This window comes from Anser anser (genome assembly GCF_964211835.1).
Source record: "Anser anser genome assembly, chromosome: 13".
Lineage (NCBI taxonomy): Eukaryota > Metazoa > Chordata > Aves > Anseriformes > Anatidae > Anser > Anser anser.
In genome coordinates this window covers 22980440-22995352 of record NC_139734.1, presented here as the reverse complement: position 1 = coordinate 22995352, position 14913 = coordinate 22980440, and the positions used below count along the sequence as shown (strand labels likewise).

General features: G+C 53.9%; 1 protein-coding gene across 2 annotated transcripts in view; it reads right to left on the bottom strand.

Moving 5' to 3' along the window:
- OPHN1 (oligophrenin 1) overlaps positions 1–14913 on the bottom strand; it is a 62628-nt gene that overhangs the window by 39190 nt on the left and 8525 nt on the right. For both annotated transcript variants that reach the window (XR_014571849.1, XM_083796859.1), the window contains exon 2: positions 3581–3676. Coding sequence is in view for 1 of the 2 variants with exons in the window: in XM_083796859.1 (XP_083652985.1) it covers positions 3581–3676 (96 nt within the window). In the remaining variant the exon portion in view is untranslated. The remainder of the gene's footprint in view (positions 1–3580; positions 3677–14913) is intronic.

Here is a 14913-nt window from a genome sequence, read left to right as displayed (position 1 = left end):
AACCGAAACAAAAATAACATGAAACCTTTCCTTTAGCAAACTGAAAACACGAGGCTCGTTCAGCCTGGTGGAAACAAAGAGACCAGGTAGGAGCAGTGCGCTGCCTGCCCGCAGAAAAAGGGCTGTCACAAAGCGGGCACCATCTGCCTTCACGGGGCAGGGCACAGAAAGCAGCTCAATTTGCTGCAGCGCAGACCGCAGGTGGCCGTCAGGGGAAAACCTCTCCCACCACGTAGGCACGAACAGCACTGAAACGAGGAGAACTGAAGTCCCGATTCCCCAGGAGACCAGAGAACAGGCTGGACCAACACCGACCTGTGCGTACGGCGCGGCTGCCTGCGGACTGCCTCGGGGACTCCTCCAACTGCATGAGCCTACCTGGGAACTATGCGGCAGCGAGCTCGCTGGCACAGGCCAGCGCTTGCTGGGAGACGTTCCCACAGCTCCGCGGCTCCCTGCGGCTCCCAGGGCAGCAGCCTGCCTGCCCCACCGCCCTCCTGCCCCGGGCAGCTCCCACCGGGATCTCGCGCTGCCCTGCGCCTCTGGCTGCCACACGGGTGGCTTTCCTTTGCAACAGCTGCAGGAATTCCTTTGCTTTGTGTGCAGGTCAGGCTCTGCGCTCACAGCAAAGCACACAGAGGGACTTGACTGACTCCTGAGCGGTTTAAGGAACATCTGAGGGTTAACCAAAAGACGGCTCAGCAGAGTGCCTGGTACCAGGGCTCTTGAGAAGGGCAGCCTCAAGAGCTCTGGGCAGGGGTGGCATGCAAGGGAACAACCCGTGCACACAGCGAGGCACGTACAGCAATAGCTCATGCCACAGATAAGGGGAGAAGATGCATTTTTGCCCTATCCACAAAGTGAGGGCCCCGCATCCACAGGCAGAACCTTAGGACAGGACCTGTCTTTCTGCTAAAAGCAGCTGTGACACGGCTGCACAGCGAGTGAGCGTGAACTTGGAGTGCTGCGGGACTCGCTCGGCAATTGCTGAGGCAGACACAGAACAGAAAAACCACAGCCTCGTGATACAGTCATTCAGCTGGCATCATCAAAACGTAACCTTTCTGATGAGTCAGGGATTTCTGAGCTCTCTTCCAGAGCGAGGGCTTCAGAGCCCCGCACATCAACGTCCCAGCAGCTTACTATGCTCTACCACAGGGCTGATGGGCTGACTTTCACCGTGGTTACTCAGGACGACATGAAATCTGAAGTGCACACACAGATGCCATGAGCTAAGTATAAGGGGCCTGAGCCTGGAAAGGAATTATCATAGAGAGAAAAAGAATCCAGACCTGAAGTTACAGGGAGAAAAAAAAGTTACGGTGCCTAACATTTTCACTGGATGTGGTTTTCTTCCTCTGCAGGATGCACCCAGGCACACATTTCCTGGCTGCAGCCGCAGAGCAGCCCTGAATTTGTCCTTGCACCATGGGCACGTAGGCTACGGCCCTGCTGCGGGACCCGCGGCGTTTGGGTCTGTGCTCGCCGCGCAGGGAGGCAGCGCGCAGCCGTGGACGTGCAGCGAGGACGTGTCTGGAGCACGCGTCCCCGTGGGAAGGCACTGCTTGCGACAGACAGCGCCAGCGGAGCGTGTGTCCTGACTCGCACTTGCAGCGTTCAAAGCCACTACCTTAGGAGCATGAGTGTCAGCTCGCTGTCTGCCTGCGTAACAAGATAAAAGCACACCATTAGCTATATTTACAGATCAAACGCGTTCCCTGAAGTACGGCAAGAAGAGCTGTCAATGTTTTGCTTCATTCCCGTATCCTGTGCCTCAGATCAGCTCCTACGCTCGCGCACATCCCTGTGCCTCAGAAGCCCTGTAAGAGATGGGAAGTGCTACAGAGATGTCAACACCCTGCTCCTGTTTGGGGAATACGAGAGACTTGCAACGCCCTGAGCTCAGCCCCGCGCAGACACTCCAGATTGGCTGTAGGAGGAGGAACACAACACAGACTTTTCACACTGGATAATCTGGGTCCTGCTCTCGGGAAAGCAAAACAAACACGACCCAGCAAAAACAGAAATAGGGAAAAAACGCCTGTTTTGCCCCAGAGTATTTTACATGTGCTGTGATCTGTTCTTGCTTTCCTCCGCCCTCTGTCCCCTTGCACCCTGCCGTCCCCTTGCACCCTGTCTGTCATTTCCAGCTGCCTTCCTCGCCCGCCGCCAGCCGAGCGCTGGGCACGGGGGCAGGGAGTGGTGAAGCAGCGGCACACGCTGGGCATTGGAGCTCTGTGCCTGCCAGCAGCAGCAGCAATGCGATGCTCCTCTCCTTGGCTGGCTGCTGCCTTCAGATCCCTCCATGCCCAGAAGGTAGCTTATAATGCAACGTCTTCCCCTCCATTATGCAGATGGGTTTGGAAATTCAGCACCTCTATTTCCATTAGATTTGGAGGCTGACTCATTTCCAGCAGGCTTCACCTAGCAACTTTCCATAGAGGAAATCAGATTTTGAAGGACAAGCCGCAATCTGCTTTAAATAAAACAACCAAGAGAACAGGCTTTACTTCCTTCCCTTTTAAGTGACGGCTGAGACCTGACATCAGCACTGTCAGCTTGGAGCCGCTGTTCACACAACAGCCTGACAAAGCTGTTGCTATTTTATAAACGCCTCGTGTCCCGGGCACTCCGTGGCCCACCGCCTGTGCCCCTGGTGCCTCCGGCTGTGCCCAGCAGCAGGGCAGGACTCCCCCAGCAGCTGCAGCACTTCCTGATGTCCCCCAGCAGCAGGGGTGCCCACCCCCCTCCTCTGGCCGTTCTGCAGCGATAGCTAATCCAACAGCAGGATTAACTTGAAAACCTCGGTTTATGGTGTTCAGTGCATTTGCTTCAGCTCCCGGGGCACAGCTGGCAGCTTTGTAATCGACACAACGTGCACTGGGCCGGCAGGGTGGGAAAACAGGCTCAGGACTGCTAATCCCAAAGCAGATGTGTGGGGAGCAGTGAGACACACGTGCCACAGGCCTCCTTCCATGCAGGCAGAGACTGGGAACTATTTTCCATATCATGACACATCCAGCAATATGTTTTTCCCGGCAGTCCAAAGCCCGGTGCCTCTTCCAGGACAGCACGGGGCTGCTTTGTGTTTGCAAGATGTTTGCAGCAGAGCACACGCAGCGTTAGGAGCAGCGCCCATCTGGCTCAGGACACGAGGCCAAACGCCCCGAGCTGCTGCAGTCCGGCTCTGCCCGGCACACGGGGACAGGGCTTAGCTGCAGGGGCCACCCAGGGGACAGGGATGGGGACAGCGAGCGGCTCCCTGCTGCGCTGCGCATCCTCCCGGTGCTGGCCAGGCTGAGGAGGGCTGGAGCCACAGAAAACCACCACAAATTATCTGCGGAATCAGGCATGTGTAACTCAACCCGCCAAAATTCAGCTTTGTAACATATGCTACTGAGTATCTTTGCTTTTCTTCTTTTTAAACTGCAAGTAACATGACAGATACGCTATGCGTTAACTGGCATCTGAGGAACCTGGCTCCAGATTCTGTTTAGTAACCATCGATGCCAGCAAATTCCTAAAGAAGGAGAGGTTTTCTAACTAAGTAAAAGTTTGCATCCAAAAGAAGAAAACTTACCAATATTAATCTCGTCATCTGTTAGGGTGTCTCCAATAAAGTCAAACTGAAAGGACTGCAAAGTCTGGGAGAATTTCTGCACTGCCGATGAGTAACCTGGAAAAGGACAGAGCAAAGAGTGTGTATTTTGCAGCAGTTACACGGAAGTCTTAAGAAATTTAGCCTGAATGTAAAAAACCTACAGTGAGGCAGTTAAAAAAAAATCCAGTCATCATGATCTTAAAGCACTTTAGAAAATGCTGCAGTGTTAATAACCAACGGAAGCTGTAGAGAGCATTCGTGTTTCGAGTGTCTCGGCGCTGCTGGAAATGCTCCGCACGTTGGTGGCTGCAGCCAGCCGCACCAGCAGCTGACGGATCGCCCAGCGCCCTGCGCGGGCCGGCAGAGCCACCTCCCTGCGGGACAGCCGGCAGCCCAGGCGCAGCGCCCGCCGCCTCCTCGGGAGCGCTGAGCCCCGAACAGACCGAGCACCGTTCACGCACCAGCGTCTCGTCTGAGCACGGATGCTGTCAGACAGGCTAATTAGTGCTCTAAGCAGTTGTTTCAATTAGAAAGGAGCAAAGTCTGTAGAGTCAGAAAATAACTGTGGGGAAAAAAGCAGGATTCAGAGGAAGTGCTCCTCTTCAGGGGAGTCAGACCCGAACAAACAGGCCCGGGGAGAAGACGGCGAGCCAGCTGACGGCAATAAGCTCCCGCTGTGCTCTGCCGAGCGTTTGCAGATGGCCCTCGGACCTGTTTCCGTCCCTCTGCTGAAGACACTTGCAGTCTTGAAGCACAGACACTTCCTGATGGTGGTTGGTAGCTCAGCCCAAATTATTTTTGGACTTTCCAGAGAAGTTTCTAGCCAAAAGGATCCTTTGTGTCTTTGCATCCTGTGTGGCTGCTTCGTAACTTTGTCAGTGGCTTCTTTGTTGTGAATTGGTCTGATTACATTGGCCGAGGAGCGTCCACAGGGACGGGGCAGCAATAACACGGAGCAGGCCCGCAGGGCACAACCACCTACCTCGGGCCAGCTGCGGAAGCCATGGACACCGTCTCACCACGGCGAGCAGCGAGCCCCTCTGCTGCCGGCGGAGCGCAGCCCCCAGCCCCAGCCCCAGCCCCAGCCCCAGCCCCAGCCCCAGCCCGGGGGGCAGGCAGCAACGGGGCACAGGGAGAGCACCATGGCCTGACCTGAGGCAGCCTGGTGCTGTTTGGGGAGGCAGAGCGTCCGCACGGGGTTACGGCTGCCTTGGGCTCTTGGCTTTCATGCCGTAAAACAGGCAAGGGAGCAAAGCCTGAGAAGGGACGTGCTCTGTAACAGGCCTTGGTAGCCTTTTACAGAATTAGAAAATGAAGTAAAAAGTGCGTGGCAGCATCAGGTCAATCACACCTTACTACACAGCTACAACCGGTTGCAGGGGGTAGTTTAACACCTGAGATACAAACAGAACGAGGCTGAACCTGCCTGACCTACAGCGAACAGGATGCGGACAATAAAGCAAAAGAATAATTTTAGACTTGTGTTTACATTGCTGCTTTCCCTAACTTGGACAGCAACTATAGGCACAGTCCCAGCCTGAATTCCTCTGAGGAGGTGCACCGGGGTCTAAGATTTCTGAAATTCAGGAAGTTGAAAATGTGGAAGATGCGAAGGAACAGATGTTAGCAGGCAGCTAGGTCACGGAGCATCCTCCTGTGCTAACAGGCCGCAGGTCCCTCCGCACAGGCCGCGGCTCTCCTTGCCACAGACGCTGGTCCTGACCAAAGCCATGCGGCAGGGGGAACGAAGCAGTTGCTGCTTTCTGCTGCCCAAAGGAGCTTCCCTGGGGGATACGAGACCTGCAGCACAACACAGCCCAGCGAGCCCCTCCTGCAGAGGGAGGACAGCTTCGCCGGTCCCGGAGCCGGGCTAACTCCCGTGAAGCAGACGGGATTTTACCTCACCCCACTGCTCCCGAGCCCAGCGCAGCCGACCTGAGAAGAAAGGGCGGCTTCATCCAGCCCGGCCCCAAGCCACGGGAGGAGCGGAGCCTAGGAGTGCACAGAATCCCCTCTTTCCCGTCAAAAGTCTTGTTCAGCAGTTTCCTCCCGAGGGTCAAAACTTTGCCCTTGAATGGGCAGATTCAAGCCTGAATGTAGCTATTTAGCAACCAGCTGCTGGGAGAGCCTGAGAGCGCGAGCGTAAATGGGTGAACTCTCGCACAGAATGATGTCATTAATTTGATGGAAAACCTCAGCAAATAATTCGCTTTCAGTCCCTGCAGCATTCACTGTATTCACACACTTGAGGCCGAGCCCGGAGGCTCCTATTCACTTCTTACTCAGGCAAATCTTTGTTCTTCCCCTGCAAACTGTCTTCTCCGCTGGAAGCTTTTAATTGCCTTCTGCCCAGCCTCTCATCACTCCCCACACCTTGCCCAAGTTCATTAGTGGCTGAATTCCAAATGGCCCCATTTACACGCCAAGCAGGTCCGTGAGCACAAGGCGTGCCGTGCCGCTCCGCGGGTCCGGGCTCAGCACCCCGGGGCCGGCCAGGAACAGCTCCGCGCACCCCCGGGAGCCAGGAAAGCGGCTGCACACGCAAGTCACGCTCCTGGCAGCTTGGCCTGGGCTGAGGGGTGCACACGGCGTTTTTCCATGGTGTGTGTCAGCACAGCATCTAGTCCCGCTATCGGAGAAATTGTCCTTGGCTAGCTGTTGTCCTTTTCTCTCTTTTTTTTAATAGAAACTGGATAGGGCAATAGCAGAGAAGGATTTGAAAAAGCCAAAGGCAATATATTTTTCACCAGAAAAAAAAAAAAAAAAGAAAAAGAACCAGTAGAACCGATTTAAGTTACATTTTCCTTTCAAAAAGTTGTCTGGCCTTTGCCAAGTTTCTGGCTGAAGCAAATCCAGGTGGACACGCTATAAACCACATCTCACATTAGCTTAGTGGCGAAAAAAGACTCGAGCCCCTTGCTGAGTCTGGCACCGCTCGGTTCCATCTGGGAGAAGGAACGTGCTGGGGTGAGCGCAGCGAGAGCACCAGGGCACGGGGCTGCGGGGCTGCTCCGGCACCAGCCTCCCCCCACGCCGGGGCGAGTCGGCATCGCCCGGGCCGTGCCCTGGGGACCGCAGCAGCACGGCCAGCTCCGGTCACTCCAGCACCTCCATCCTGGCCCCGAGGTGCAGCCGCCGCCCACAGTCTGGCTCCCCAGGAGCTCATCACAGTCCCTGAAAATCCGACAGAAATCCCCGCTCGGCAGGCCGGACGCCGGGGCTCTCTCTTGCAGCAGGAAGGGCAGCAGCTTGGTTTCGCCGCTCAGACCCGAACGCAGCGAAGTCGCTCCTTCCGCTGATGTTCAGTGCTGAGCGAGGCCTTGGCCGAGTGTCAGCATGTGGCCCGGCCCTCCTCCTGCAGGCGCTGAACCAGCCGGCCCCGGCAAGCGTCCCTGCGCCGCGCGGACGCTCACGTGCTGCAGTCCCCCCGAGCCGGGATCTGACCCCGGCAGCAGCCGGGGCACTCACACACAGCCTTCGGCACCTTACAGTTGTGGCCCTGCGACAGCAAGGAGGTGTCAACGACAGAGTGCAGCGTCTCAGGAACCACCGGCCAGCTCAGCCCAGGTTTCCATTCCTCTTCCCTTTCTTTCTTTGGGATCTAGGGACAGCGGTACGTCCTCCTCAGAGAGCATCATTTATTCTACTTAATCAAACAACCTCAGTAATTTTCCACGCCTACAGAAAACTTCCCGAACTGAATAAAGCCCAGTCACTGCCCCAAACCACTCAGGATCCACATGGCAAAAGAACAAGGAGCGATGATGGATGTTGCTGCGTGTCCTGAGCCGTCCTGCCATCAGAGGAGAGCCGCCACCTTGGAAGGCTCTGTGCAAGGGCAGCGAATGTCACCACGGTGCTGGGGACGCTGCTCAGAGAGGGGCCAGGAAGCGGGAGGGGACGGTCCCTGACAGAGGGCGCAAGAAGCTGAGGGGCTGCCCCTGTGGGGACAGCCGTGGTGGCACCGTGAGCTCAGCGTGGTCAGAGGGGCAGGGAGGCAAGCGGCGTCCAGTGCTGGAAGACAAATTCTTTATAGGGGAACAATTATTCAAGATTTAGGGTTAGGAAAGAACTGAACTAGTTGGAAAGAGAAGCGGTGCTGCTAGCGTCTGGCATGGCTCTCAAAGATCGTTTAATGGAAACCAGATTCCTACTGACCCACGTTACTCGTCTTTGTACACGTACGGAGCCTTGGCTGAACACCGATTTCTGACAAATCCTATATATACACACAAAGACAGCGTCGGGCACTCTTATGGTATTAGGAGTGTTATTGTTCTGATGGGGATGCCTATTGGCAAATTGACATAGGGATGGTTCTGGCATCCTCCCCTGCTGCAGAAGCGCCTGCTGGCATCCCGAGCGCAGCAGGAACAGCGGACGCTCACGCATGAAGGGCTGGGCCCCTGCGGGACTTGCAGCACGAGCCTGTGCCCGTGGATCACACAAGGGCCCCCAGGCAGAGCATCTGTATTTTCCCCTCGTTTAGCAGAAACTTGGAGATTTTCCCCCTCTGATGCAAGTACACGGCTGCCAAATGCACGGCCCCTGCCCACTCCCTGCTTTTCACGCCCAAAGCCCGGCGGCACGGAGGTGGCCCCACGGCCTGCAGGGCCCCAGCAGCGCGCCGAGAGCCGGACGGTCACGGCGGGATGATGCTCCTTCTGCAAGCCAGGAATGGCACGCAAAAAGCAGGCGCAGTCTCATTCCTGCCCAGCAGCAGGAACATTTGATGGCTTCACGTCAGTTTTGAGGACCCTGCCTGCTTGGTACGGCTTGTTTCCATGGAAACTCACCAAAATGAATTCAATCAAAAATTCATTAGGACTCTCTCCTTGCAGTGTTCAGTAAATGATGCCAGCCTTAGCAATCTGTGGTAACAATAATTTACTCTTCTAGTAAAAATGAAGTCCAATCCTTCCACACAGGACAGCGCTAACCAAATGGCATCTGGCAAGAGGGAGAGAACAAGCGCCAGGTACAGCCCCGACACTTTCCAAGCTACAAGAATAAATTTCCATTACATTAGTGTATATATAAAGTCACCTCTATAGATTGCAGCTATTCAAGGATGCCCACACCCTGTTCAGCAAGGAACAAATGGGGTTTCTCATTTCAAACTTCTGCAGGATTATAATGGTCACCTGCTGCCGAGTGAAAGGCTTCCCCGAGTACATAAAAATAGAAATGCCACAGCCAACCCGCTGGGGACAGCTAGAGACCACCAGCACCTCTGTGCACGAGACAAAGAGGGCTGTGCTTGGCCTGCCTCATTTAATGCCCCAGAGACACAACGTGACCTTGGGTGTAACAAATGCAGAGAAAGCAGTGTGACTTTTAGAAATAAACACTGGAAAAAAACGATAAACACCCCACTGCACAGAAGAGAAGTTGCAGAGCACGCGCTCCAAATCTGTTGGGAGCAGACTGCCAGCACCCTCCGAGAGGTTTATCGATGCCCAAGCATCCCCTCGCTGAACCCTTCATTTCACCCCCTTCGTTTCACTTTCAGCATCTGGCAAACCAGGACCACCTTTATGTCACCCCAGGAAAAAGCTATTGGAGCACTGCTCCTGCTCCAGAAGGGCTCAGTGGCTGAAGCAGAGACAGGGTTCGGCAGCTCCTTTGCTAACCTAAGTCGGGCACGCAGCTGCCTAGCACCGCCCGAAGCTTACCTACATGCTGAAAGAAGGAAAACCCAAAGCGATTTTTGAGCTCTGGCAACACAAATAAACAGACCAAATGCGTAAGGCGCTCTGTTTTTGCATTTTGCTTTCCTCTTTTCCAGATTGAAAACAAACAGCAAAACCAAATGCTTTGTTCTTTAAAAAAAATAAAAACTCTGGAAATCCAGTTTTTCATGGAAATGTTACAAAACCCTGACGTACAGCAGCCGAGGACGCATGCACCTACATTTCTTCTCAAGCCTGGTCACTTCAGAACTTTTTCTAGCTCATCGTGGAGAGTTGTGCAACGGGATATGCAGAACATGAGAAATACCATTTTTTCTCCTGCATGAGAAAGGGAGGGTTGTAATCCCTGAGGGGAAAAGAATGTGTCCATTGTTAGCAACTCCCACTGAATAATTTTACAGGGAGTTGTATAAAAGAGAGTTCATCCATGTTACCATCCAAGAGATGAGGTTTTGCATACGTGTACCCGACCCCACCGTGTTCAGAGGATTCTCTGTGCTGGCAGGGAAGCTTCACCAGCCGACATACAAAGCGTTTGGCCAGGGTGCCAGATTCTGCTCTGAGCCGTTGTACTTACACGGTGTGTACAAACTCCACAAAGTCCCCAAACATTGTCCCACCAAAATACCTCAACTCTGAAATCAACGAAGCTACCCTGCCTGCACGCAGATGTGTCATTAAGAAAGTGAGTAATACGTCCTGACTCACAGAGCAGTCCGGAACAGTACTCTACAGCTGCTTGAGCACAAAAACATGTTGATTTTTTCAGAAGAGAAAAAAAAAATCTTCCGGTTAGCCTTGTAGGTAGTCCCAAATCCACACAAGCAACTTGCTAGAAAATAGCACTCCAGCTGTTCCATACACGAGACGCTCACCGCCAGGTAATTACACAATGGCCCATTATACAGTAGGCAGTGCTCCGCATTAACCCATGGCAAGTTGTCTGCAAATGCCTCAAAGGCTTTCTGGCCACCGTGGAGATTCAGAAATACTGACACATTTTACAAAGGTCATTTTTCACACGCTGACTTGGGTTTTCCATTTGCCAGAAATAAATGGCTAGCCCGAGCTTCTAAAAATAACTTGCTATATTTAGCTGTGTTTTACGTTTCTCTTGCAAAGGATCTTACTGAATGCCTAATGCTTTCGTTAGGTATTTATCATTTCTCTATTTAATTGGTGCGTTATTGACTGTCTCTCTTATAAACTGCCTTTTCACTGCTGTGGTTGATCTAGCGCAGACTCCAGGGAATAGAGCGGGGCTGCAGTTCAGGTACAAATACATTTTTCAGTAACTGTACCTACCTACTTGTACATACCTCTTCTTACCTTTTGTAGAGCCTTTTGCGTTACAAGCTGGGATTCGCCTTGTGTATCATTAACTAAACTTGCATACCACCCTGCTACCTTTGCCACCCTGGTTTGCTTCCCATCCATGCCGTAATTTTTTGTTCCCATAAATTCTGCTCCTTGCCCCCCTTCTGTTAAGTGCACAAACTTGCTTGACGGGCATGTTTATTTCCTTACCGTTTAGTTTAAAACAAACAAGCAAAACAAACACAAGCAAAAGACCAACACAGCAATTGTTCACATTAATCATATGTTTCTGCTGCTTGCCTTATCTCCTTTACTGACTGAGGGGAACCTGCTACACCATACCTGCTGCGCTTCAGAAAAGCTGGCAAGCTTCGTGACGCTAGATCAAAGATCACAGAAATTAAAAGCGCAGCAGCTTTCCTGGCTGCCACGACCAGGAGACTGCCAGCCTCCCGACCAGCCGCTTCCCTGCGACTGCAGCGGAGCTCACGAAGTGCGAGCGGGCTGGAGGAGCCTTCCAGTCCTTCCCTTGTCCTCCAGCTCTGAAGGGTGCAACGCAGCAGCTCAAGAAGTGAATGAACAGACAAAAAAAAAGAACAAAAAACAAAAAGCAAGCATGCAAGGCTTGCCACCGCTGCAGCAGGATGGCCTCTGGAGGATGCTGTCCAAGAGGAAAGGGGCAGCCGTGAACAAGGTCCTGTGCAGAGGCAGATGGGCGTGCGGGGCTGCTCAGCTCACCCACAGCACGCCCCGTGCTCTGTCCCGCAGCCCGGGGGAAGCGCCTGCCAAAGCATCAGTACCATTTCCTCCAACTCCCCCTGGTCCCTCTAAAGCCCAAACCGGCACAGGTCCTCCTCTTCTGGAGAGCGTTTCTCCCTGTTCCCTGGGATGGAGGAGGCTCGAGCACAGACTCAGGGGTCCTGCATTACCGACTGTGCCACCCCTGGGAGACAGCAAGAAGAAGGCAGAGAGCTTTAGTTTCGTTTCCCACTCAGCACTGACTACGAGTCCCACCTCTAGGAAGGTGCCAGCCTGGGGGAAGCTGACTGCCCGCCTGCCCCCACCGGGAAGGCCGGTGGCTGCTCTGCTGGGTCTGCCGCGGGACCGTGCACCCCTCCACCTAGCTCAGGGCTGTCAGCTGCAAACACAAGAGGAAAAGAAGGCATAGCTTGAAACAAAAGTTTTGGGGCTCTTCAGTCTGTTTTGGAGAAAATGGCAAGTGAGGGATGCAGGTAACATTGATGTGAAGACGAGCAAGGAACAAAGCCCCATATTAAAGCAAAGACACAGAGCAGACCATACTCCCACACAGACACCCACTGGCTGAGGAAGAGCTGGCCTGCCTTCCTGCAGAGCAGCACCCGAGGCCACTTTTTTTTGTTTTTATAATGGACAGAATCGGGTTTATTTTTTATGATTTTGCTTCTGCCATTTCAGTACAGCCACGATCTCCCTGCGAAGCGCAGGGCATTCACTCAGCGCAGCCAGCTCGTGCGCGGCCAGGCAGGGACGCAGGCGCTGGTACCCGCCTGCTCTCCCCGCAAAGAGCGGCACTACAGCATCGCCGCTGCTGCTGGCAAAACCACTTCCAGTGCTGTTGGCTCCAGTCAAAACTTAATGCTCCTCATCACGAGCAGGAGGCAGAACTAGACTCTGAACGCTCGACTCCTGAAAGAACAATTTTTCACCGCTGGCATTTTTCTGGCCTTTCAGACCCATCCAGCAGTTCTGCAAAGCTGGAGTAGTTCCCTCAGCAAAACTGGAAAAAGACATGAGGGAGATGGGGCAGAGCACATGACTAACTGAGATGGGAGTTACAAAGACGAGCAGCCTTAGAAATCAACAGAAATGTTGAAATACGCATTAAGAAATAATGCAGCTATAACTTATCTCAATCCTTTATGTCAAGACGTTCATCCAGTATATCATAGGGGAAATAACCAAGTTTTCTTCATTAATTTTAACTCCAGGTTTACACAAAAGTTGCATTCAGAAAAAGATCCTACCGCCCCAGAAGATCAAAGTAGCTGGCAAACATCCCTCTGCTGGGAGCGCAGTTGCAGTCAGCCCACCTCATTCATTATTTCATCCCAGACTCACACGGCATGGATCCCTTAGATCGCAACTGAGCTCCAGGCAGAGCCTGAACCCTCAGGAAATTCGTAGCTTTTGTATTTCACTTCAGCTACCGTGACGGAAAGGAAAATACATTTCGTGAAGACCACAGTGGATCAAAGGACCGTGGCCACATTTCCTCCCCAGGGGAGTCTTCTCACTAGACCTGCGAAAATTGCAGACTACCCGGTGTCTCATCAAACCATCGCCAGAATGGGAAATTATGCAGCACCTCCCTGGAATTTATTAAACTGGAGCAAATGAAGGAGAGCCTCTTGAGAGCCCAGACACGAGAGGAATGCTGCCCAGCTCCTGCTCTGCAGGCACAAACGCTGGAGATGAAGGTGGGGCGGGTGTTTTTGTACTAAGGCAATCGGTAAATCCCAAGCACGCTCTGGGAGGGCTCCGCAGGCGGCTGCTGTGTACCTACCGACACCCGCGTTTATCTCGATACCACATGAGGCCAGCCTCCTTTCCTGACAGTCCTCCCCAGCCCCGGGGACAGGCCCGAAGGACGCTGAGTGAAGAGCACCAGCTTTCGGCAGGGCGGCTCTGGCACAGGCGGCAGCTGGGGGCGTGCTCCAGGAGCCGCGGCTCCCGGCCGCACAAGCAGCACGAAGGCTGGGAAAACAAACATGAAAACAACAGACACTTATCCGGGCCTGAGCACTTGCAGTCCCCACAGAGAGATCTTGTGATCGGCAAAGCCATCGGAGGCTTCCCTCCAGCAGCCCACCTCCCGGCGAGGCGAGGCGAGGCGAGCCGACCCACGCGCTTTCTGGGATCGCCTCAGCAAGGGAGCGGAGCAGGCGGCTCAGCCCTCGCGCGATGATTTCAGAGTTTCCCTGGGATAACAGCGCCGAGGGCCGGGCAGGAGGCCACAGGAGTCACGCGGGGGATCGCACGGCCGCCGAGGAGCGGTGCAGTGCTGCTCAGCACCGGGCTGCAGCACTGTGTTCGCCCTCGCGCGTGGCTGCTCCCTGCCCCGCGGCCCACACACGGGCAGGGGCCCGCGCACCCCAGCCCCACGCCGCCCTCCTTGTGCTGCCGTGAGGAGAGAGGGGCCGGCCCCGAGCAGCACCAGCGGGGCACGTATGAGAACCACCCCCTGCTCCGAAGGCAGCCACGGGACCGAAGGCTGCACGGAGGGTCTCCAGCCCCCTCACGGCAGCACAAATTCCCCGTCTGCCCGCAGTCCCCCCAGGGAGGCTGGCAGCCTCGCTCCCCTCGCCACCGCTGGGCGCCTCCTCGGAGAGGACCCCGGGTCCTGTGCCTCTGCCGCTGCGGGACAGACGGGGCCCGTGCACCCAGCAGGTCCCCGGCCTGCACGTGATAGCAAAAAGCAGGTCGTGTTCGTTGTCCTTTGTTTTCACAGCTGCAAGTTTAGTAGGATTAATGAAATTACTCTTGTTTTTAAAATATCTGGCCTCAGCACTTCATAATCAGTCTTGGCTGGAGGAACAGAAACCGGATAAAAAAACGAGGGGGAAACAGACTGCAGAGAGCAACTCGGTGGCTGGTTGGAGTTCTGTGTTCTACGTATATTTAGAAATGTTATCTCAGACTATTCAACTGCTCTTATCATCATTCAAACAACACATGAATGTGACTGTGTTTACCTGAACGGAGAGCTAAGTGACAAAAAAGGATGCCAGCTGCAAAGAAACTTTTTGAATATGTCCAAGAGACGAAGATCCAGCAGTAGCTGGAGGATCACATCTCCCAGAGGAGATCCTGACACCAATTAGCAGTCTACGACTCAAAACAAAACCAACGGAAAAGTTCAACATCACCAACACAAAACCGAGAAGTTTCCGCAAGCATTTTCCTCATAATTATCAGGCACTAACGTAATAGTTTTACACAGTTTGAAACATTCGTTTAACATTTAGTATGAAAAATAATTGCTGCCTGCTGAATTTCACCAGCAGTTTCAAAGGAGCTTTCATTTTGGAGCGTTCAATACCTGTAAAGTAGAGCTATTTGCTCACAGCAAAAAAGTTTGCCATTTCTTTTCCGTGAACACCACGGTTCTTCAAACTGCACAGAGACTTTGTAATTCCCAAAACATCGCTGAGCAGCGGCGGTCCCAGTGACAGGGCCCTGCTCCTGCGCCCAGACACCCACGGCAGGGGTGGCAGCGGCGCTGCTTTGTGCAGCCAGCACAGAGCTCCTGCCGAACCCCAG